Genomic DNA, 24,506 nt, shown 5'->3' with positions numbered 1-24,506 from the left:
TAGTTCATACTGTCCAGATCCCTGGACACAAAGGTGGCAACTCGAAAGGCTTTTCAACAGCTATGTCTCTAGGGCTTTTAAGTACTTGGGTCTGTAACAGAGAGTTTAGACATCCTGGGAGTCCTGATTTATGACAGATTCTGACTTACCTCTTCTTGTGAAAATACATTAAAGCCTTATTCATAATGAAATTTCTTTGCTGCTGAGGCTTACTCCTGATTGGTTTTACCCAGGAAATGCCTAAATGTAAAAAAAAAAGTAGTCCCAAGGAATTATAGTAAAGAGGACAGCATTATTCTCACTTCTGAAAAACTGACCTAAGGTTGTTTTGTTTCGAATTCTTCAAAATTAGTGTATTTCTGATTAATTTATATTCCATGGGATGTATGAACATTTGCCATTCTTGTTCTGATTTGAAACATTTTTCTCACAACGTAAAATTTTTACACAGAACCTATATTCTGACTTTTATCCACTATTACTCAGAAGCTATTAATGTAACCCCGAGCCTCTACTTATTTCCTTATGTGGTAAATTACTGTATCCTCCAAATGCAAATAGGTGTCAATTTGTTATGTTCTGAGTCTGCAGCTGGTTTTGCCTAAGCATTAGACCTACACAAGCAGTATGAGATCTAGGAAGCTCACTAGTATCAAGAAGCAGCATAGGCTAGCGTCTGTAAGAATCAGCTTGCTTTCTGCAACCCACATTGTGCCTGTGAAAGGTACAAAGTTGGTTTTATTTTGTTATCAACTCATTAAGGCTATATTGCAAGTAGGGTGCATGTGAATATTGACTGCTTTGGGCATGCTGTGAATAAAGCAATATTTAAATATAATGTAGATCAAATGATTTACATCGCAAATGACAATGCCACCTTATGAAATCCATGTCTGCCTGAAACTAAAGTGTTCCTGTAAAGTTTTACATGGATTTAGCCAGTCACATTCTACATTGCAATTATTTTCTTCTCTCTCATTTCTTTGCTCTATCTTTTACTAAAGTTGGGATGAAAAATTAAATAAAAGCCCTTACTAAGTCTTTACTGCTGTTACTGTCAGTAGGACTTGCCTACCTTAGTAATAATCTGAAAATAGTAACCTTTCAAGAAAGGTATTCCAGCAGAACTAACTTTCAGAGGAAAAATATGGTTTGGTTTACACTGAAAACTGTTTCTTTTCATGCAATGAGAAAAATGTAGGTGTTAGCAGATTCATGGTCATGGTCAGTGCTTTGGGATGCATTTCTAGAAATGTAGAAGCATAAAAGTTCTCAGAAAGTGCCACACATTTTCAATGGCTTTTGTTAAACAATAGATGAAACTAATAACAACACAAACCAATTCAAAGGTGAATAAGCAGAGTAATGCCTTCATACTGTTTCATGAGAACTAACCTAAAAGTATGACAATACACAACAAGATTGCAATCAGTGCTCCTGTGCTGAGGCCTACTGGCAAGAAGATTGCTTCCACATTGCAGGACTGGATGGTACCATCAGAATCACATCTGCAAACACGAATAGTCAACGTGTTTGTGCTGCTCTGGACAGGGTAACTGCTATCTTCTATCACTATTGGAAGAAAGTACAGCTCTTGCTGCCTTCTGCTGTAACCATTTCTCCTGGTTTCAATCCCAGCTGTGTTGTCTGTAAAACACGACATAGTCATTACAATATTTTTATTGTGTACTTCAATTCACCATTGTGTTTTGTATCACCTTCAGTAGTAGGCAGCTCTTCCATTTTTGTAACTCAGGGAATGACATACTTTATGTAATTGCCTTGTTTTATCATTACAGAAAGTATTGCATTCTGACTGGTAGAGCTATGTTTTGCAGGACACTAAATAATATTGATTTATTGCAAATTTGTTAGCTTGACAGCTGAAATTTCAAAGGTGGCATAAACCATAATTAAAAAAAAAAAAAAAAGCATTACAGGTATTAGATTAGGAGGGATATTCAGTTTTTCTTTTCTTCCTATCTCCTTATATTCCAAGTCTGTGATCCAACAGGCTATAACTGCACATAGATTGAGAATCATTATTCAGTTAATTAATTTCCCTTTAAAACTGAAATAATATACCTTGATAAATACAAACCTCCTTCAACGTTCCTGCCCCACTAAAAATAAGTATAGAAACAAAGTGAGTAATTTATAATCAGTACATTTTACATCAGTTAGTCATGGATGTGTTCAGAACTCCTAGAAATTTAGTTCTGTCATTTCTTCCCAGTAAATATTCAGTTATTGTTGCATTTCTTGAATCAGGAAGGAAATGATTAAATGCAGGTGAAAAGAACTGCATTGAGAGTAAAACCAAAATGAAATTAGCAGGGAATTAATTAGCTGACAAATCTAAATGAAGGTAGCCTGCAGCAGCCACCATTTTGCCTTCTCACCCATGTTATTTACTGTATGCTTAAAAGACAGCATTTCTTGTCCATGTTATAACTTTCATCTCTTCTTGGAATTCTGTTTCCTAGGTAGAAGGATTAAGGGCTCTGAATTCCACACTCAAATACTTGTGTCCAGTTCTGATTAGGGACAGTAAGAAGGAACTCTAAGTATCCGAAATCAGACAGATTATGATCAAACATCAATGAGAGAGCACTTAACTGACAACATGCTTATTTCAGAAGTCTGCTTTTTATCAAACAAAATATGGACATATCAAGTTTACTGATACTTGGTTTTGAAAAAGAAAAATGTTCCAAAATTGTTTTAATCAAACTAACTTTCATCTTCTGGTTGTTCCTTCTCTCTATGATTAATCTTCTGCACTGTATAAAGAGTTTGGAAGTCATCCAGCTTAATTTTGTTTCTATTCTTATGTCTATTTCTATTAATAGACCCTTTTTTTTTTTTAATTGCAATGTTAAAGATCACTTTAATACATGTTACAATGCAACCAAGTGACTTTCCATTCTCCTTTGAGAGAATCAGATTGATCTTTAAAGTCTTTGACTTTGAAACACTTCTGTTGCACTTCAGTTGTTTAAGGTCCTTCTGAAAATATGGACACAGGCATGTGTTTGAACTCAGCACAGAGCAGCCTGGAGCTGCAGCCTGAAGCTGAGACAGAGTCTGGGTCTTCAACCTGTTGGCAATAAATTCATTTTCAGGATGTGTGTGACAGTTTGGAGAGGAGGAAAGTTCTCTCTCTTGCATGAGCAACTGAGTATGCTCAGCAGGGAAGCAGCCCTCTAGAGAGTACAGTGAGTTCAGCTGGAATCGCTCCATCTCTGCCAGGGACTCACTTCTATTCACAGTTGATGGATTTGCCTCAGTGCTGCTGAAGGCATAGTCTAGAAACATAAAATTTCCCTGTGTTTGTGTTTATAGAGACTCCAAATAGAAACCTACAGCTTCTGTCTTGTTTCTGTCATCATTAAGTTATACTCTGAAGAAATAGAGAACTTGGAAAAGTTTATTCTATTGGGTTTACTACAAATATATTACACCTGCTGTAATATCACACTACCCATGATTCTTAGCTGTATAGAATAGCACTGGTTATTAGGCTCCTTGACGTGTTTAAAAATGTTAAATGCCACCTTTACTTGTGAAAGCATTAATTGTGAACAGTGAACAAGATTGTTTCCTAAAAAAAAAAAATTATTCCTTTCACAAAGTACCTGCTTGCTACTAACATAATTGCTAATTCAAAAAATAATTATATGTATGTTTTTAAAAGGTTTCTATAGTGAAAACAGGGTTCTGTTATAACAGCTCTAATTTTGCAAATAGCTGACCTTCCACCTTTTTGGCAAACAAAAGGCCAATGATACTGAAAATACTGTACAGAGTTTCTATTTGGACAGGTTTTTCTAATAGCTCTGTAAATCATCAAAAATGAAAAAGTCTTTTATGTTGGAAAAATCTGTCTTACTTGTGTTTCAATAGTGTACTTCTTTTTGGTAAGTGTTAAGAAATGCTTTTAAGTATTTAACTTTTTAGTTTTTAACACTTTAACATTTTCATTTTAAACATTTTAACATGTACCATGTATATAGGTACATACAGATAAAATTTTATTTTTTTGTGTTTTGTCATTTATCAAATTCTAAAACCAAGGAAGATTGTCAGTTACAACAAAAATTGGTGGAAAAATCAGAAATGTTAAGTATATAAAATACAAATCATTAAGAGTGTTGTGGGATGTTATACTGTTGTGTTATGTTATACTGCAGCAGCATTGTTCATATTCAGAACTAATTCTTCTGCAGGACTATACATTCTCTAGAAAGCACCACAGCTGGGTACTTTGAAAACAGTTAGCAAAGTAATACTATTTAAACAAGGCAGAAATATTGCCTTGTTTAAAGGTATGCCTGCATTGGCATAGGAGTTCTTCCTGAGATACTGAATGATAAAAGGAAGAAAATAAAATAGGTAGTAGTGTTTTTGAAGGCTTCTAGGGATATCTCAGCCTTCGGTGTTCTGACAATTCCTGTCCCCTAAAAATGAGAAAAGGTTCAAGACCTGAATTTATATTAACATATGTCCTAGATAGTTTAACAATTAGAAATGTCATAAAAAAGTCTGTAGACATGACTGTAATATAAAGTAATCATATTTGTCATTATAACCACAGCCTGCTGCTCTGAGAGATATGGTTAAGCAACTTACTTCTGTAGTCATGGACTGTGAAATTTGGCTTGTTGGAGGCCTCAGGTGACATTCTGAAGGAAAACCTTTGCCCAGCTGGTGACAAATCTTTGTCTGCTGCAGTGATAATCTGTATCACCTGAAATCAGATTAAGTTTAATCCTGGAGTCAGTTCACTCTCCTAAAAGTAATAGTTTTATAGAAATGCAAAGTGAACATCAAATGAAACAATGAAAGTGAAATTCTACTGGATTACTCTCATTTTCCTAATATATTGGACAGTGGAGACAAGAAGTCTGATAGTTTCCAGAGAAATGGTGTTTCAGAAAGTCTCACTTTGACATACCTAAAGGAAATAAAAATGATTTAAACTATATTTATAGCAAAAGTATTTAATATTTGTCCTTTGTATCAGAAGACTAGTGACTATTTTCAGGTGAACGATTATTTAAAAACAGTTCACTTTATCTGCTACTACTACTACTACTATCACTATTACGACCGGTACATGTTGTAGTATTTCACAAAGCTTGTCTCTAATTTCACAATTTGAAATGAAATAGAGAGGATTGAAAGGTCTGCACCATGTAGGCCTGAAGGAACTTTTGGGTCTCAGAGTCCTATCTACTAGATTTCAGGTAAGCACTGTGCAGTTAAAATATTTCATAGTAGGATTGCCGGTGAGTTTTTAAAAAGGAAGGCATTTTTTTCATTAAATAAAAGTCTAAATATCTATAATTTTTGAAAGGTCAGTGCTTGTCTCAGACTTCCCTGTAAAAAGTTCCCCGTTCTACTGTTAGCACCTATATAAGAAACTAAAGGCATCTGATAAACTAGAAGTTAAATTAGGTTGTATGGTAATTTTTTGAAACATAAGGAAAAAAAAGGGATATCATAGAAGTCATGGGCAAATCTGTAATAAAGGCAATAAAAATCATTGATTAGGTATTACATACATATAAAAGAAGTCAATGATTACACAGTAGGCTGAATATGTTCCTTGCTTGGCTGCCAGTAGCTCTCAAAGTTGAGCAGTTGAAGTTACAAGTCTTATCTCAGAACCACTATTGGTTTTTAATATGTATGATGGTTGGCCTTGGTGCTTTGCAGCACTGTATTTAATCGCACAGATTTTGTGCAGGAGCACATGCCAACACCTTCTGGGGACAGCTCTATTAATACTGGCAACACTGATGATATAAGTTAATATTCTGAGTCTGAAACAGGTTTTGCATGTTATGTATGTATTTGAAACCACTTATAAAAAACAAGCTTTCGTGAGGACTGTCTGGGGTTGTGGGCTCTTTCTCTCAGAACAGGACACAGAAATTTGTGTAGTATACCCTACTCCATTTATTCACTGCAATTTTACCCTTTAAGGAAGGCATTCTTTCTCTTGACACAGATATTAAATTCACAGTAAAAGGTGGCTCAGACCCATATTATCAGGGTTAAAAAAAATAAATAGACAATAATAGACCACAGTAGACCACAATAGACCACAAACAGACTTCTTTCCAAAAGGTGTTTCCAACACAGACATTTTGTTTGTAACAAGAATTCTAACCATGATGTCCTTTTCAAACTGCCAAATTTCTGGTATTATAAACAACAATGACAGAAAAAGCAAAATAGCAAGCATCCCAAATTTCAAATACCTGTCCCATCTTGGCATTTTCACATACGGATGTCTCATATGGAACTGAAATTTCTGGAGGAAACTCGTTGACATCCAGGATATTTATTATAACGTTGACTTTGCTGGTTAATTGTGGGTTACCTATAAATGATTTTTAGGAAAAAAGCAGTAAGGAAAGCTATTTACGTTTTTTGTCATCCCTAGTGTTCATGAGCTGCCATAAACTGTTTTGATCCCAGTACTGTGCCTTCTAACAGCCCTTGGCTTCCATTTATTTCTGATTTGTACTAAGGAGAAATAAGAAGCAAATGCCTTATCATTTTGTAACAGACTTTGATACATTACACTTCATGTGGTAAGGAATCAATCAACGTGATTATGTTTATTAGAGCATAAATCAAAGAATTTGAATTACACTGTAAATAAAGATGAAAATTTTTCTTATACCACTTTTCATGGAGTCTGGGGAAGACATTTCCAATGATTAAAACTGAATTCCGTTTTCCACAATGGGATGCAGAAAATCAGTACTTATTACTTAGCTGCTGTTTACATCTACAAGATATTAAGGAAGTAAATGGAGCAAACCCATTTAGAAGATGGAGAAAAGTAAGATACAAAGATATAAAGAAAAATCTTGATGAAAGCCAGACAAAGTAAGTGGTAAATTTAGCAGTGAAACATATAAAGCTAGCATTTAACTTGTGGCTAAATAATTAGGCTGTGTTATAACTGTTTTTTCTTTAACTGCTTAAGTATTTGCAATTAGCAAATACTTTTGTGCAAAAGTATACATTATTCTTCTTTTCATTGTCCTAACAATGCAGATAATCTTCACCACTGACTAGATGCATTTTATAAACAAGTTTATCTGCAAATGCAATGTATGAAGAAAGTAGATATAAATTCGGTACAAAGCAAACAAAATTATCTTTTACTTTATACTGAGACCTCTTGCAAGATAGCAGATACATAAAAATTCAATTTAGCTAGTGAGTAAAAAGGATAATTATTTCATCTTTTTGTATTTAAGAAGAGTGACAGCCACTATACAGTCAGCTATTCAAGAAGTCTATGCTGTGAATGAAAGTGGTGTAGGAGCAGCAGCATAAGGGTCATGGTTAAGTACAAAAACAGTTTTCTTAAATCTTCAGACATAAATCATAGAATTATAGAATGGTTTGGATTGGAACAGACATTAAAGATCATCTAGTTCCAAACCCCCTACCATAGGCAGGGACATCTTCCACTAGACCAGGCTCCTCAAAGCCTCATCCAACCTGTCCTTGAACATTTCCAGAAATGGGGCATTCACAGCTTCTCTGGGCAACCTGTTCCAGTGTCTCACCACTCTCACAGTAAAGATTTTTTTCCTAATATCTAATCTAAATCTACCTTGTTCAAATTCAAGGCTATTCCCCCTTGTCCTATCCCTATACGTCCCTATAGAAAACCTTTCTCCAGCATTCTTATAGGCCCCCTTTAGGTACCGGAAGGTTGCTGTAAGGTCTCCTTGGAGCCTTCTCTTCTCCAATAACCCTGACTCTCTGTTTGTCCTCACAGGAGACATGCTCCAGCTCTCTGAGCATCTTCACAGCCCTCAATGGATTCTTGAAATTATTTGCATTAGCCGCTTACTTCATAGTTTGTATAAACCTTTGCATTTTAGTTGTTTATAAATAACATAGCAAGGGGCAAAGTGTCTTCATGGTAACATTGTAGAAATTTTACATTATCTCTTTCTTGTTCTCAGGAACTGTTAAGTGCAGGGTTTTCAAGAGGCTTCCCTTAAAGCCAAAAGGTTTCTGCCAATGATTTCCTATTTAAGTAGGACCAACTGCAAGTGGAAGTGTGTTTTACTTTACAAGTAGTGGATAAACTGAGCATCCTACAACCTCAGCTTGCAATACAAAAAAAGGAAAAAAAAAAAAGCCACAAACCCTCACTACTCAAATCAGATAGTATTTGTAGTTCTTTCCTATGAACATATCTAACTACAGTGAACATATCTAATAGTATCTCTTTGAATCCTCATTAGTTTTCAACGGAGCATCATCCGTATGTGCAGAATGTCTCTGAAGAAAGGCATTGTGAAGTATGAATGAAGACAGAGTTTGGTCTAGCAGCTGAGAATTAGGCAGTGATTCTTCAGAAGCCCAAAGAGCCAGAAGAAATCTGGATCACTTCCTCACAATTGAATTAGTTACTTTTTATAACGAGAAACAAAAAAATACTAAGTTATTTTAGTCAGCAGAAAACAGAACCTCAACTCTGAATATGTATGTATCAGAAAATCCTGGAGTAGGTCAAGTTCACTCAGTTATTTACAGATGCAGTCTAACTTAAAAATTCCCTCCTAGCAGTGCTTGCTGCAAAGAACACAGCAAAACACATGCAGTAACTCAGGTTTTCATTTAGTTTTTGTGTGTTTATTTTAAGGTACAACAGTGAACAACAGGAGTTCAGGATACATTCATTACAGATTAATGCCTTGCCATGAAAGTATGCTAATTTATTTCCTTTTAGAAATATGTTAACAGTAAAAGAATGAGCATATTCCAAATTTGTGCATGATGGACATAACAGATATTAGCTATGATGATTTCTATTACACGTCATTTTTTTAGGAAGTATCTTACATAAATTAGTTTTTCAGCTTTTTAGAACAGTGGGACTGTATTGAACAAAGGAATTTGACATTTTGCCTTCCCTCAAAATCATGAAGGGATAGCATGCTTTGGAAATACATATGAATGTGAGCATACTTTTTACATTTATTCCTCAGTGAGGGTCTGCGATTTATTTTCTATGATTCTTTGAAAGATATATTAGAAGGCCAAAATCTCATTTGTAAGTATTTTAGTAAGGTAGAATTTTAACTTTTATAAATGATTAGCAAAAATAAGATATGAAAGTAAACAGAATCACTAAAGCATAAGATGGACTTATTTCTGGATTTTATGTTATGTTGTTAATTTTCTGTATGGTTTCTTGATACCAGTTGAACTACTCATGTATATAAAGGGAGACTACAAGGATATTGTGTACAGCCTTGAATTCATATATCATTACAAAGATCTGTAATACTTGATGTGAACAAAGATGAAGAATTGCACTTCAAATGCCACTTTGTAGACTTGACCTCCATTTTTTCTGGTTTTGTTTTGTTTGCTGTTTGTCTCAAAATTATATCTCTTTGAGCCCTGTAGGCATAGTAGTAACATGCATGCTGGTATCAAAAATAAGTCACTGAAAGCATCTGCTCATGCCTTTTGAACAGAGATTACACAGATAAGAAGACAAGTTGTTAAATCATTAGCCTAGGAATTAAGAAACTCATTTCAGGTTTCTACCTGTAATATACAAGCAAATTAGTTATCTGCTTCTTTCCTCATTTCCCTGTCTGTAAAGACGTCGACAACCTTGCTTTCCTCTTTTACTCAAGTACCATCATCTGTTAATATCTTCATGGTTCAAGGATATTACAGTAGTAGAAAATATGTAAAATGCTTTGACTGGTAAACTTTTGAAAATCCAAGATATCTAAGAAAATAGATACTGACCATCAAGGAGAACTGGTGATTCCTTAATCTCAGTTATGGTATGCAGAGGAACCCCAATTTGAGACTTAAGATGAGTTTTCTTTAGTATTCACAAAATCTGGGGCTAGACTTAGAGAGCTGGTAAATGGGTTCAAACAGGAAGGATTATAGTTACATTTATTTTCAACTTTTAACTACTGCCTTGAGAACGGGAAAGCAGAAATCAGATCTTACGCATCTTATCTATTTCCTTTTTTATAAAATGCAAAAAACGTTCCCATATTAGCTAATTTAATAGCACACTGGGGGACTTTCTGAGCACTAGACTGTGATTTTTTGTACCATTATGTTCTTACAGCAGCCCTTGGCACAGTTTGGCTTGGGGCAACTAATGGTCTTTCAGGCAATTCACATGCAATTGCTGGGTATTAGTATGGGTGAGGAATCACTCACAAAGAATCAATTTACATGTGGGCAATCTGTTTGGAAGGTAAGAGTGTTGAATGGCAGAGAAATAGACTACTCAGTGCCAATTGGCCTTTGTCCTTGAAACAAATGCAAGACAAGTTTAATTTATTAGCTTGGACAGAGTCTGTGGGATCAAAAATATGCAGGACCAGAAACCATGGAGGCTGCTAGGGTGTTGATTTACTCTGAGAAGGGAAAAATAACTCTACAATGAAATATAGTGAGGGAACAAAAAGAAGTATGGTGAAATAGGGAAGTGAAATGGGGGAAAAAAAAAATATGAGTGAACATATCCTGCCCTTGATCATGCACTTAGTTCTACATAAAGGCTGATTTTTTATTTCTCTGGATGGGTAAGGGACCTTCTGCATTGAGCTGCCTTCACGTCTGTATCATTATCTGCATATCAGCAGGACAATCATTCACCTCCCACTTAAAAAGATCTCTACTTTGGGACAGGCTTCTTAACAAGGGTGAAGAAAAGTTATGGTGTTTTGTGTTAAATATGACAGAAGGCTATCCATCACTTTATGCTGGGTACACTTCCAAGATGTTCTCAAGAGTCAGTTGTGCTGTTTTGTGTAGACAGATTCCCAGACAGTGTTTAGATCTGATGTTTTTCAGGGTTATAAATAAAGATCACAGTATAATGAGACATGGTCAGAGTTGGTCATTGCATGACTTGAGTACTTGCCATTATTACAGTTCCCTATATGTGGAATCAGCAGCTACTGTCAATTGTTGATATATTGTTTTACTGCTGGGTAACCGGGACTTCCCTGGTTGTGAGTGTATAATTTAACACAATCAAGCCGACGACAAGCAGATTTCATAATTAGCTGTTTGCTAAGGGTCCAAATTTTGCCTCTGTTTAAGCTGGCAACCTGTACCAGGCAATGTAGGCAGGTGCAGGATCTGGAATTTAGGGAAGAATAATCTTATCATACACACATATATTTATATGTCAGACAAGTGCAGAACAAGGACATTGGACATGAAACCATTTACAAATTCCCAAATAATCAGGCTTTTGAACAAGACTTCCCTCCTCTTTCCCCCTCCATAAAAGCCAATGTCAGCAAAGGTAATAATCAAGTATTATAGAATTATAGAATGATTGGGGTTGGAAAGGACTTGAAGATCATCTAGTTCCAGCCTCCTTGCATGGGCAGGGACACCTTCCACCAGACCATATCACCCAAGGCTCTATACAACCTGGCCTTGAACACTGCCAGGAATGGAGCATTTACCACCTGGCAGCTTGTTCCAGTGCTTCACCACCCTTACAGTAAAGAACTTCTTCCTCATATCTAACCTGAACTTTCCTTATTTAAGCTCAAATACATTAGCCTTTTTCCTAGTGCTACAGTCCCTGATGAAAAGTCCGTCTCTGGCAACCTTATGGGCCCCCTTCAGATATTGCAAGGCTGATATATATCCAACTAGGTAATTCTCTCCTGCCTCAGTTTTGAAATCTATTCCATTAAAAATTATAAATTCTGGTACTTTAGTGCTAATAATATTCAGATTTATCAGCATCTAAGAAAGTCTAAATGGTACATCCATATCAACATTTACATATACCATTTGCATGCTGCTATACTTAGCTATCTAAACTGCATGGAATTTACAACATTGTTTGAAAAGTAAAGTGATTGTTCAAAAGTCATAATATTACTTTAAGATTTTAGTGGCTGTGAGAAAAAAAAATGTAACACAAGCATCAACTGTGATTCATATGCAGTTTAATTTTTGAAGCTACAGAAGAACCAAGAGGAACCATGACATAGAAGAACCCAGGGCTAAGGCACATACGAGGAACCCACGTAAGCCTACTCATGACCTTGGCATCATTTTCCACATACAGGAGAATGATGGCAAAGCCAGTTTAATTTGGTTTTCTCTCTGATTTGATGGGGATAAAGCTGGTGGAGTTTTTTTATAATTGGCCAATTCAAGAAAAAGTAATTTGCAGAACGATCATTAGGATCTGTTTAAAACGTTAGGGGTTTTGTTGTTACTGTCTCACACTGAGAAAGCAAAATACGTATTTTAGCAATGAAGTTTTTTAAATAACAAAGCTTAATAAAACTATGACTAGTTTAGAGTGTGTTTAGTTTAAAGAGATAAGGTAATGGATAGTTGAAATACTTAGGTAACAGTAGCATCTATTCCTGAGGCAAGTTATGCAACTAATTGCAATACTGGGACAGTTTCCTTCGGTAATCATGTATATGGTAAGACACTCTTCCGCACATTTTTTCTCTAATAAGAGATGACAGTTGCAGTGTTTCTACATCAGCACTAAACAAGTGCAATTTCTATTTTTATTTTTTAGCAGAAATTCTTCAAATATAATATTTTCCTGCTCCTGCAGCCCACTGATGTCAACAGAAAGATCTCTATGGCCGTTAAGTGACCCTTTGAATACAAAGGCTTGTATTCAAATGGTGGTATATGTCTATGAGAGTTTTGGTTTGACATAATCATGAAACAGGAATGCTACACAGAAGGATGGCAGTGGAGAAAGCAGGTTCATAATACAGCACCAGAAGGGAATTCTTATTTTAAAAAAGAACCTGAAACTACTTAGAAGACACAAATACAAGAAATGAAAAAAGCAACCCCATCACAAATCATACAGGAAAAGAAAACATGTAGTTAGGCTTAAAGTCTTGGGTAGAGAGAAAGCACGAGAGCAGAGATGCAGCACACAGACTTAGTTGTTTAGGGCCTTAAACCTTGACTCAGTTTTAGTGTACTTTTTGTGTGGGAATTGAATGAGTCTTAAAATTCTTTTGCCTTCAAAAAGCAGATAGACAGACATGTTATTTGACTAACTTGATTTCATATGGAATGAATTACAAAATCAGGAATCAAAATTGGAAGGCCTTTGTACAACTCCTCTTGTTCTTTTTGCTGACAAAATGTTTTTCAGCTTCTGAAGGAGCTGTGGCTACATGAGCACTACTAGAAAAACTTCAAGGGCTCTTTGAATATCAAACTTCGTTTCATAGTGAGTCTGGCAAAATGATATTTACTGAGGCTTCTTAAATAATCTTTCAGCAATGTATGCATTCTTCACAGTATATTTATGTCTGAGTACTACATTCTGGGAAAAAAACACTTTAGCATATTAATTCAGTTTGTGTCATACTTACTAACTTTACTTGCAATTATAGAGAAATTGTATTGTGCTGTGCTTTCTCTATCCAGTAATTCATTAGTAGCAATGGTTCCTTCAGTAGCATCTATTGTAAAGTAGCTGTCCACATCATTCTTCCAATCGATGAAGTATCTGTATGGGAAAAATATTAAACAAAGTAGATGCAAATGTGCAAAGATTACTCATTTATCGTAACAACAGTCTAGCTAGCTAAAGTTTTGTTTTTCTTTTTGTTTTTTTTTTCTTCCCAGATATTACAAAACTTGCAGGAAGAAGACAGTAAAGGTTGATTTGTTTATTTCTTTTTTTCAGTGTTGGAAAGCTCAAGAGAAAATGGGACATAATAAAAATTTAGTACTTCCAGTGTTCAGATTGTTTGAAAACTTTGAGCTTCCAAGAAGCTGATGCACAGCTTCCGTGTCCCTAATTACTTATACCAGTCTCTTTGGACAGCATTAGATAGGCTTAGAGGGAAAAGAGAAAGGATACATGAAATACTGATAAAGGTATGAATGGCAATGAAGAATGGATCAGATCCAGTCTCTTTACATCCATTTGTAGCTGCAATAGGCTGGAAGTATCCTCACTGGGCTTGCAAAGAAGTGTTCTAGTGGATGTACATGGGCTGTTGACACAGTCTACACAAAGGTCCCCCACCTGAAGAATGTTGGCAGAGTCACAGTATGGAAGATGGAGAAGAGTGCGCTTATACCCCCACATCCATATATAGGAGGAATAAAAGGCTCTTTGCCTTTGGGAAGAATAGGCAACTTCCACTTTGACTGGAGCTGTGAGTAACAAGGCAATACCACTATGGTTTTTTTTATTCTCTGGAGCCTTTGTCAAGAACTATGATCACAGAACCGATTCAAACCTCAAAATGTGCACTTATTTGCTATTTTTCCCTAGCAAGGATGACAGCAGAGATGCACTTTCAAACATAGCTGATTAAAAGCAATCTGATAATTATTCCAAACCCATTTCCCTTAAATGCTGATTAATTTGATTGTCTGTTTTCACATTTGCTGCTCCTATTTGTAGTCATAACAGAATAATAATTTTGCTGATGTAGGGCTGCCAGCTAATAATTTCCTTTTTATTGTTAGTCTCTTCATACCTTGATGGTGCTTCTCAAAAGCTAGGCAGGATGAAATTTAGAAAGCCATTTGCGAACAGCAGGCAATAAGAACAAAATTCAACAGCAGTACATTTAGAAAATCATAAAGGCCAGAGGACCATTCCTATGACACTTCATTGCATGTAAATCACTAAGGATAAGATTAAAGGCTAGTATTTCCTCCTCTGATTAGTGTGATTTATGAAAATAATGTATAGGAAATGCAGTGATAAATACTGTGTTTACTGCTGTAGAAGGAAGCAGTGGTAGAAAAGGGCATATGGACTATTCCCAAAGAAAATATCTCAAATTGAGACTCAAGAATGCCAATAGCTCAGGAAGACTTGAGTAGTGAAAAAATCACATATAAGGAACTGTGCTCCTTTGGAGACACTTTGTCTAATCCAAATCACAAGAAAATCCTATCTGTAGATGAAATAGGTAATTTCATCCATTGACAGCCATCATTACGAGTTCACTGCTTCAGTTGAGAAGCCTCAGAAATTATTTGCAAAAGGCAGCATGTATCCTTTTACACAGCTGAGCAGCCACATTTCCTGAATACAATAATATCATCTACACACATTTGTAATTTCAATCTCATTTTTCAAAATTTGATTGACAACAGAAATTACAAATATATATAAGATATTATTAGAAATATCATTACACTGAGGTACTCTTTCAGGAATAGTAAAATTAGTCTTTCAGGCTTTCCATGTTTAATAATAATCATATATGTCTTATCTATTTTACATATCCTGCATTATATGTTATTTTATATATATTTAATAATTTAATAATATTTTTTTCCAAAATTAATTATGAAACCAGAAACAAATAAATGGGATCAAAGCATGAGAAAGTAACTTTGCTTATCTTTCCCCTTTGGAAAATTAGCTTTGCCTAAGTACTCTACACACAGTATGAGCCAATGAAGAAACTACAGGACCTAGTTCAAAGCACAGTGTAGGTGGTAAACTCCTTCATCAGGAGGCTTTAAAACTGCAGAAAATATATTCAGTTTGAACACTGTTGTATTTGAAGTTGAGTTCAAGTACAAATATTTGCAGGATCAGAATCTCATTGTCTATCTGGAAGCATTCACTGAAGTGATTAACTACATGTACAAGCCCAGCATGCTTACTCCTAAACATAAGCTTCAGCAGGATCAAAATCCACAATAAGGGTTGCAAGACTAGAAGGACTCCTGCTGGTACTAATGGCAGAATTCTTCTTGGCTTTTATTGAATAATTTGATAAAAAGCAACTGTAGCATTTCTTCCAAATTCATTGTCTTTGCTTGCATTAGCACTGTGGAAATTATTATGCCAGCATTCTTAGCGTTAGTTTTGAGGTTTGTTTTTTGCTTCTTGTTTTGTTTTGTTTTTAACTGCAGCTTTATCATTAAAAATATCCCTTCATTCTCTTGCCATGTGTTGCGCATATGGTAAAATTTGGGTGGAACAGCCAGTCATTTCAGCTCCTCTCATCCTAAGAAGCAATATATTTGACTAGACTACAGAGGGAAGAGTAGGAGGAAGTGTTAGAGATGTATTGCTTAAAACATGTATTTACTGGAAAACTACAAACAAGGAGCCATTCTTTCTCCTTTCATTGGTTGTCCATGTGCAGTACCCGTAGAAATGTATCTGGCAGGAGATCCTTTTATAGCCAGCACTTTTGGACATCATATTGCTCCCAGCTACTTCAGGAGTTTGTAAGGCTTAGTAGAAGACAGAATGGGACCCCATATGGCTGCTTTTCAAACAAGAATTTTGGGGATATCCCAATGGAAGATTGTTTTAGGTATAGGTTCTAAAAGAAATATAGTTTCTGCTTACAGCACTCTTTCATACAGTCTGATGCTCAATGTAAACAGCACAACAACAGTTAGTATCTTTCCAAGGGCAATAGTATTGCCTGAGCTCTGCCTTTTACTTGTAAAAAATGTTTTCGAGAACAGAAGAAATGGGAAAAGAGTCTCCAACCAGAGAAATTAGTAACTTTCCAGAGATAATCCAGGTATCTGGGACATAAAGCCTGCCATTTCTTGTTAGATTGTGACAAGAAGAGTAATATGGTTGAAATGCTGGTATTAGGACAGCTGTCTAGATCTTCTAGTCAAGGTCTAGCAGTTTTGAAGAAACTGAGTTTGGTTTGTTTGACTGCTCAGAGTGTCTGCAAGACGGATCACGGATAACTGCACTAATTCCAAAAGGCAGCTCCATCCTTTAAAAGTTAGGGGAGAACTTGCTTGTTGACATAGGACACAGCAGCATTCTTTTTCAGAAACACCTGAGCAGGCCTGTCTGGTAGTTCTGAGTACCAGTACATTGATACAGTTCATATTCATTTAGAAGGAAAAAACTTTGAACTGTATGTCTCCTTGAATTCTTCACAGCAGAGGACTATAGCCCAGATTATATTGTTGAAGGCAATTATATAATACTATATCGAGGGTGTGGCATAAGTGTGGAAGGATATATCTTTGCTAACATTGTCTGAATGTTCTCAAGAATAACTGTATTTGTACATCAAGTAGTATACAAGAGACAGAATGGAAATATTTGGTTTATAAAATGATGACATTCAAATCTGTAAGACTCTCATCCAGAGCAATACAAACTGCCCTTATATGAATTCCAAGAATAATTTTCATTCATGACTAAATGGCAAAGCTGTTGTGTACCTCATGGGATCTCACAGAGCACTCTCCCAAAAGACAGCTCATCTTTTGAAGAGCAGAAAACAATGGGGAAGACTGTGTTGACTCTAGGTGCAGCATAGAAAATAGCAGAGTGCTTGATGGAGCACTGTTGAATGCACAAGTGTTGTCAGATCACCCTTGTGAGGATAACAGGAACTATGAGCTGCCAAGCAGAAAACTGTAATCACTTCAGGCTGTTATACCATGAATAAAAGAACTGGACAGCTGTCCTGCTGCTGCTATGGAAACACGTGACAACATGCTTAGGAGGGAAGAAAGGTGGAAGGATGCTAAGTAGGCTGTGAAACTCAGGACTTGGGGTGCTTTTTTTCTCCTAAATATGTGGAGGGGAAGACTTCTACCTAGCACGGATGGCCTTAGGAACACTGGGGATCCATCCTCACCAAAAGTTTACGAACCTTGACGAAGTCTTCCTATGTTGTTCTGTCTTGATAGTGACAGCAGTTGTGACACAATGTGGCAGAAATATAACACAATGTAACAAATAACATCTTTTTTTTTCTTTCTTAGTTGATGCTTAAGCACAACACAGAGTATGCATTTGTGTGTGCCCATGCAATAGCCCTTTGTGGTGAGACACAGCCCAGTTTATTTATTCTTGCTTGTACTCTCATGTAGCTGCTATATCCATCCATGCTGAGAAGCAGCATCCAGGTCTCAGACAAGCTGCTTTGACTTTGTTTTAGACTGAAAGGTGTCAGAGACTAATTGAAGGAGTAAAGTTGCAATACCTTGCCTACATATGCCTGTATGCACTCATAACTCCTAAAAAGTAAAAGCACAAGCAGCAATATTCTTGCATAGGTCTGCCATATCACTGCCTCTGAGACACATGAAGGGACTCATGAATCTGGATTAAAAATATTTGCTTCCAGTTTTCTTTCTGATACTGGACCTGAAAGATGAATAGATGAAGCACTTGTTAACATGGTTAAACTGACCACCTGCAATGGAATATGCAGTACTTAAAACTTGTACATGATATTACAGCCATGAAATTGAAGCCAGGAAATGAGCAAAGTAAGACATACTTAACTGTGTATTTGAGAGGAAGATAAGATTGCTTTAAAGCTAGACTGGGAGGATTAAAGCCAAATGGCACAGAAGTAAAATTTTACAGGTTCAACCTTAAAGAAAGATAAAATACCAACAGTAGGTATGGTACAGTGATGGTAAGCACAAGGAGAAGAGCTCTGACCTTCTCAAACTGCTGAAAGGAACAGTGAAGAAAAGATGCTGTCTACACCCTTTGTCACTCTTCATTTGGTAAGCAGAGAGGGGAACAATGGATCACGCCTCTAAAGATGCTATTAAGCTAAAGGCACTCAAACCAAATTTGCTCCTGCTGCAACAGCATACATATGGAAAATTATTTTAAAGAGCAAAGCATGTTATTTGGTTGGAACTGGCATGAAAATGGAAATGAATCATCCAATTCAGTGAGCAAACACGTTTAACATTTAATTACTGGCTTTCCTTTTCATTTGTTTTATTGTTACACAGTAGGAAACAGTAATTGTGATCAGCCTCCTAAAAGAAAAAAAAAAAAAAAAAAACCAAAACGCTCCAAACAAAACAACACCAATAAATAAATAAATTTAAAAATCCCCACCAAAACCCAACCCCCCAAAAAGCACACAACAAAAAAACAAACAACCAAGGAACCAGAAAAACTCCAAACAACACAAAAAATGAGGGAGGACATTCCTTCAATTTTTATATTTGATACGAGTTTTCATACATAATCTATCCTACATTGCCATAAATATTCTCTTTGTATTTCAATTTTTATTGTAAAATTTTACCTTAAGCAGACCCAGGTGGTGAATCTAAGAAAAAACAAACCACGTATTTTCTGTGTACTCTGAATGAGTTGGCTGGCAACCCCAGTTTAGAAAGCATCCAATTACTCCAACTACAGCATGTCAAACCCAAGCTCTGGAATGAAGAATTTTAGATGTAAGAAGATTCCTGATGTAGTGGGATAAAAAGAAGTATCATTTCTAAGAGATACTATGCTTTCAACTACACTTTTCCAACCCACTAGTTTTTCCAATTTCAAGTATGTACTTAATGCTTTTCCCTGTAACTGAAGCATACTGGAAGGAAGAAAGATCCTTTTCACTTTCTGTAGTTTTTTTGACTGGCTATTTAAGTTTAGTTAAAAAACTAAACTGCTTGTTATATTTAGTTTCACTGAAGGTTCTCTTCCACTGGGTCACTGCATTCTTGCCCAGCTGCTCTGAAAAGACCTCCTGGCTCCTCAGAGTATTGGGTGGAGGAGAAGCTGAAGCTCTCAGATGGACTAAGGCACCTCTGGTGGTGCTAGTGTAACCCTTCAGACACTTGAGGAGCTGGTTGTGATGCAGGTCTTAACTTTGGCAATTCAGTCGGCTGAGGTAAACACAACATTCCTGGTCCAGGCAGAATAGCTTGTGTATTTGAGTGCTTGAAACTGGGTTAATATTACCTACTTGAGAGATTTCAGGTTGACTGCTTTGGGAGAATTGCTGCTGAAAGTAGTTCTGATGGTAAGAAGCAAATAAGCAATATGTATGAAATATTAATATACGCAAATTAGCTACTCTGGACTAGAATCTTAAATGATTAAGGGAATTGAAGAATTTACAGACTTTTCCTGATATGAGGGGGAAAGATCATGGGAAGAAATGGGAACAACAAAAACAGTAAGACAAAGTTAATGCTGAACTTCCAAAGTGGAAAGGGTAACTGTCAAAATCTTTCTTGTAACTGAAGGCTACATCTTGTATCACGTAAAATAAAAGACCAGTATGCAAAGATCCTCATAGATAGCTAAGTGACCACCTTCAGAAGACATGGATGTAAATGATTCCTCTTTTTCTCATTAAATTACCTAGTGCCTCAGTGCAAGGAGTACCCTCAAATTAAAAATGACAGTGGCAATATGAGTTCAACACAACTGGAAACTAGGCATTTGAAGGTTAATGGCTTCTGGTCATTGTGCCTTTGTACAAAATAAACATTTCCTAAAGGGAAAAAAAAAAAAAAAAGACCCTTTCTGAAGAAATAACCTGTTTAATAGAGGTGATTTCTAGAAATATTTTAACTTGTTTCAGCTCACACTTTACTGACGTAAAGCCCACTTCCTAATCTGGTGCCTAGTGAGATAGAACACTGGCTTTGGGGAGAAAAATGTTACAAAGAAAGGTGAGGGATGAAGTAGCAATTTTCTGTAATGTGGTAGACAACTATTTGTGTACATGATCTTAAGTTGTGTTCACTTTAAATTTTATTTAAATATTGAACTGCAGGTAAATGAAATTCAGAGTTCATGCCAACTTGGGACAGTTAAATACTACACATTGTATCAGAAATAACAGATGGGAATCTAAAAAAAGAAGAAGAAACATAAGTGATGAAAAAAGTGAGACATGATATTGATCTGCAGATAGCTGAAGGGCTTAACCCTAAGAAAGGAAAGTTATTTTGCTCAGCACAGAGAAGCGGAGGGGAAAATTTAAGATGGCGAAATTAATATTAGCAAAATCCTACTGGCAGTGATGTATATTATGCTGCACATAAGAGGAATGATACTAGATCCATCACTTGGTACTGCAAAGCTAGACCAGGTAAAGTAATAGAGACTGTGCAGCAAGAAAAAATCTAAAAAAATGGAATGAATAACCCTATTAGTCTCTGTAATGCTAAACTCTGATACATAACGGGAAAGATATTAATCGTAGAATCAGAATAGCTTGGGTCGGAAGGGATCTTCAAAAGTCATCTAGTTCAATCCCTTCCAATGAGCAGATTATACTCAATTACAAATCTGGTCTTAGATGCAGTTCCAAATATTTTAAAATATAAACATAGAAGTTGAAGTTTGTGAAAGCATGTAAACAACTTTGTGTCCTCCAAAATCCCATCCTGCCACTGAAATTTCCTTCCTGCAAATCTGAAGATGATCATTCACTGGGTTATCATTGTGTAAAACTTAAAAAAAAAATCTTACCGCCATATATGAATACATAGATACTTCAAACACTAGTTCTTTATTGTTCTTCTCAAATTCACATGCTGAAATCTTCTGCTGATTACTGGAAATATCTTCCATTCCAGATAAGACTGAGAAATGATTGCCATAATTCTGCTGAAGGTGCAATCAAGAATTTGTAAAACCGGTTGCCTGTAGACCATGCATGCTTAGAGAAGCCATTAAGTTCAAACCAGTTGTGGTTTAAGCCCAGCTGGCAATTCAGAACCACACAGCAGCTTGCTCCCTCCCTCCTTTCTTCCCCCCTGGCTCCCGGTGGGAAGGGGAGGAGAAGCAAATTAATGTAAATCCCACGTGTTGAGATAAGAACAGTCCAGTAACTAAACTAGTACAAAACCACTATTAATACCACTAATAATAATATTTATAAGGGAAATATCAAGAGAAGAGAATATAAAACTAAAAAGGAAAGGGGGGAAAAAAAACAAACAAAAAATAACCAGCAGTGATGCACAATGCAATTGCTCACCATCTGCCAACCAATACCCAGCCCATCCTGAGCAGCGATCTGGGCCTTCTGGGTGACTCCCCCCAGTGACACGTCACTGGGCATGACGTGCTGTGGTATGGAATACCCCTTTGGCTACTTTGGATCAGGTGTATGTTATCAGCATTGCTCTCAGACTAAGGTCCAAACACAGCACTGCACCAGCTGCTAATAAGGAGAAAAAATAGCTGTTACAGCTGAACCCAGGACAGAAGTATAATTAGATGTAACAAAACAGTTTATTTTCCTGTGCTAAATGATACATTTGTCTGAGTTACCTGCTTTTAGGGCTAAATAGGATAGTTAGATTTCCAAGGCCTTCCTCAGGGCTCCAGAACTGGAATCAGAATTAAGCTACTTTAGTTTCTTTTTCATACCTTCATTTCATTTAAAGATTACTCTTGATTCCGAGTCTCGTGGTTTTCTATTAACTTAAAAATGATGTCTCATGAGGTTTTACAAGAGCAGCAATGGTTAATATCCTTTTTTATCTTCTGTGCAGCATGATAATGTGAAATAAGGTGTAATGTATTACTTGCCTAACAGTAGCATATCATTCATGTTGTCCTCTGTTAATACAACCTAAGGGTTCCTACTCCTATTTTTTAAGTGCCCTTTACACTGTACAACCCAGCAACAGCTGTGCTGTATGCATGCAAAGTATATATAAAATATTAGATATATTTAATAAAATAAAAATATAGAATATAAAACTCTGTTAATACCAGAAGGTTTTAGAAATAAATTTCTTAATATAATGAAAAGAAATAGGACCTCTCTTCTGAATGACCCCTAATTTTAACACCCTGGGATTGATATTGTGATATTCTGTTTGGAGGAAGAAAATACAGTCAAAATTATCTACTGTCACATAAAAACGTCATCTCATAAATTCACAGTAACAGCTGTTGCAAAAAAAAAAAAAAAAAGCTAATAACAGCAAAAACACATTTGAAGTTTTGGTATAAAATCTTCCTGTCATTAACCAAAAAATATAAATCATGAGGTAATGTTTCAGATGGCAGGCACTGTTCTGCTAGGTTATCATTCTTTGTTACTGTGTTTAAATAATTTACTAAGCCACCTCCCTTAATGGGAACAGAAGCTTTCTGTAGCTTTATTGAATATCTTCAGAACACAGCTGAGGCATTAGAAATCAAACAAAAAGGAACCCTGACTGATCAGCTGTCAGATCTTATCCTCTGGGCAATCCTATGTCTACCAGTTGGATCCCAGAAGAACCCTATCCATGCAGATACACAATAATCTCAATACTTAATGTTTTGTTTTGCTTTTATTTCAGGGGATACTAGGAATGAAAAAAAAAAAAAACCACCAACAAACAAACAAACCCCCTTTAACAAACAAAATCCAGCCTGTATCTGAAATGCGGAAAGCAACCAGCACTGGCCTTTACTGCTATCTAACTTTTGCCATTAAATCTTAACATGTCTCCTAAGTGCTCAGTCAAATGCAGTCACTGAAAGGCTTGAGCTGCTGTTCCAGGTGAAGTGGACGGTTTTACCATGACTTTTCTTTCATTATTGCACTCAAAATGCCATACTTCTTTATGATCTTGTAGAGAGTTTTGAAGGTACTTAGCACTGAGGTAAAGCTGTTCTAATAGTCCAAGCTGAATGTTTTTTAAAATCCCGCTGAAGTAATGTTTCTAGTCTTTTAGTGTTGGGATGGCTTTGTGTACGTAAAAATATTTTACTTAAAAAGCAGAGAGTTTTGGATTATTTTTATAGAAGCCTAAACAAGTTGTACTTCCATGTCCACTTTTCAAAGGAGTTCAGCACTATAATTTCTAGGAATGATATCCTGTGAGCTGAATTCCAGGCTTCCCAAAATGAATATTGTCTATACTGCATATCAGATGCAGGGATACGTTAAAGAAAGGCAGGTGGAATTGCTACATGGTGGGAGAAGGAACAAACACTTCTTGTCAGAATGTGCTGTGTACATTATTATTCATGCCTTTCATGGAACACATGATCTCCCACATGAAAAAATAGCACAGTTTGAGTTTTCTCCATACTATGTGACTGCATTCTCAGTCCTTCATACATGGCTGCATGCTTCTATATTTTTAATCAGGAGGATGAAGGATTAGTGAATTTAGCAGTCAGTATCTCACCTAATCTGGAATGAGTACTATGAATGCAAACAAATTACACTTTGTTCCTTTGGAGAAAATTGACCATTATGCAGAATTAATTGACAGGGAAGCAGTAGATTCAGACAGCCAGACTCTTAACGAGTCAGAGTCAATCAGGGGAAGCTGTTAAACTTTTCATAAGCCTTATAAATCTTACATAAGAATTTTAGTAAAACATGCTAGGTAATAAAGGAAATAAAATGTGCTGCAGTTCAGTTTTCAGCACTTCCAAACTGACAGTTCTGACTGTACAGATTACTGTGCTTCCTTCCCCCCTCTCCTTTTAAAGGTTTTGTTCATTTGCTTATCAAACGGATCAGTCAGCTCCATTGTCTGCTCTGCATTTATCATTACCAGCTGAGTATCTTATCAAATGCCCTTGTCATTTAGAAAATGCACTGTTTTTATTCAGTTTTAACATAATTTTTCCTGCCTCATTGAGCAGGCAGAACTTCAAGACAGCCAGGCAGAAGGGAAGCTTTGTCCTGTAGTTTAATTAAGTCTCAGTGGTTCAGACTATGAGCAGCAGTAGAAGGCATGTTGGTCTT

General features: G+C 36.1%; 1 protein-coding gene across 5 annotated transcripts in view; it reads right to left on the bottom strand.

The window, feature by feature from the left end:
* The window catches only part of LOC133208652 (cadherin-12), a 519,486-nt gene that overhangs the window by 3,691 nt on the left and 491,289 nt on the right, over positions 1-24,506 (bottom strand). For 3 of the 5 annotated variants that reach the window (XM_061346691.1, XM_061346692.1, XM_061346693.1), the window contains exons 9-12: positions 13,422-13,558; positions 6,270-6,391; positions 4,633-4,750; positions 1,396-1,647 (exon numbers count right to left, since the gene is read on the bottom strand). In XM_061346691.1, the coding sequence (XP_061202675.1) occupies positions 1,396-1,647; positions 4,633-4,750; positions 6,270-6,391; positions 13,422-13,558 (629 nt within the window). Of the gene's footprint in view, positions 1-1,395; positions 1,648-4,632; positions 4,751-6,269; positions 6,392-7,888; positions 7,967-13,421; positions 13,559-24,506 lie in introns of those variants that run through there. The other 2 variants (XM_061346695.1, XM_061346694.1) reach the window with 2 other exon arrangements.

The sequence above is a fragment of the Neopsephotus bourkii genome, unplaced genomic scaffold (genome assembly GCF_033783945.1).
Source record: "Neopsephotus bourkii isolate Nb327-2 ecotype Australia unplaced genomic scaffold, CSIRO-AGI_Nbou_v1 NB_272, whole genome shotgun sequence".
Classification (NCBI taxonomy): domain Eukaryota; kingdom Metazoa; phylum Chordata; class Aves; order Psittaciformes; family Psittacidae; genus Neopsephotus; species Neopsephotus bourkii.
The sequence above is the reverse complement of the archived record's forward strand: the minus strand, read 5'-3'. Positions and strand labels throughout refer to the sequence as shown.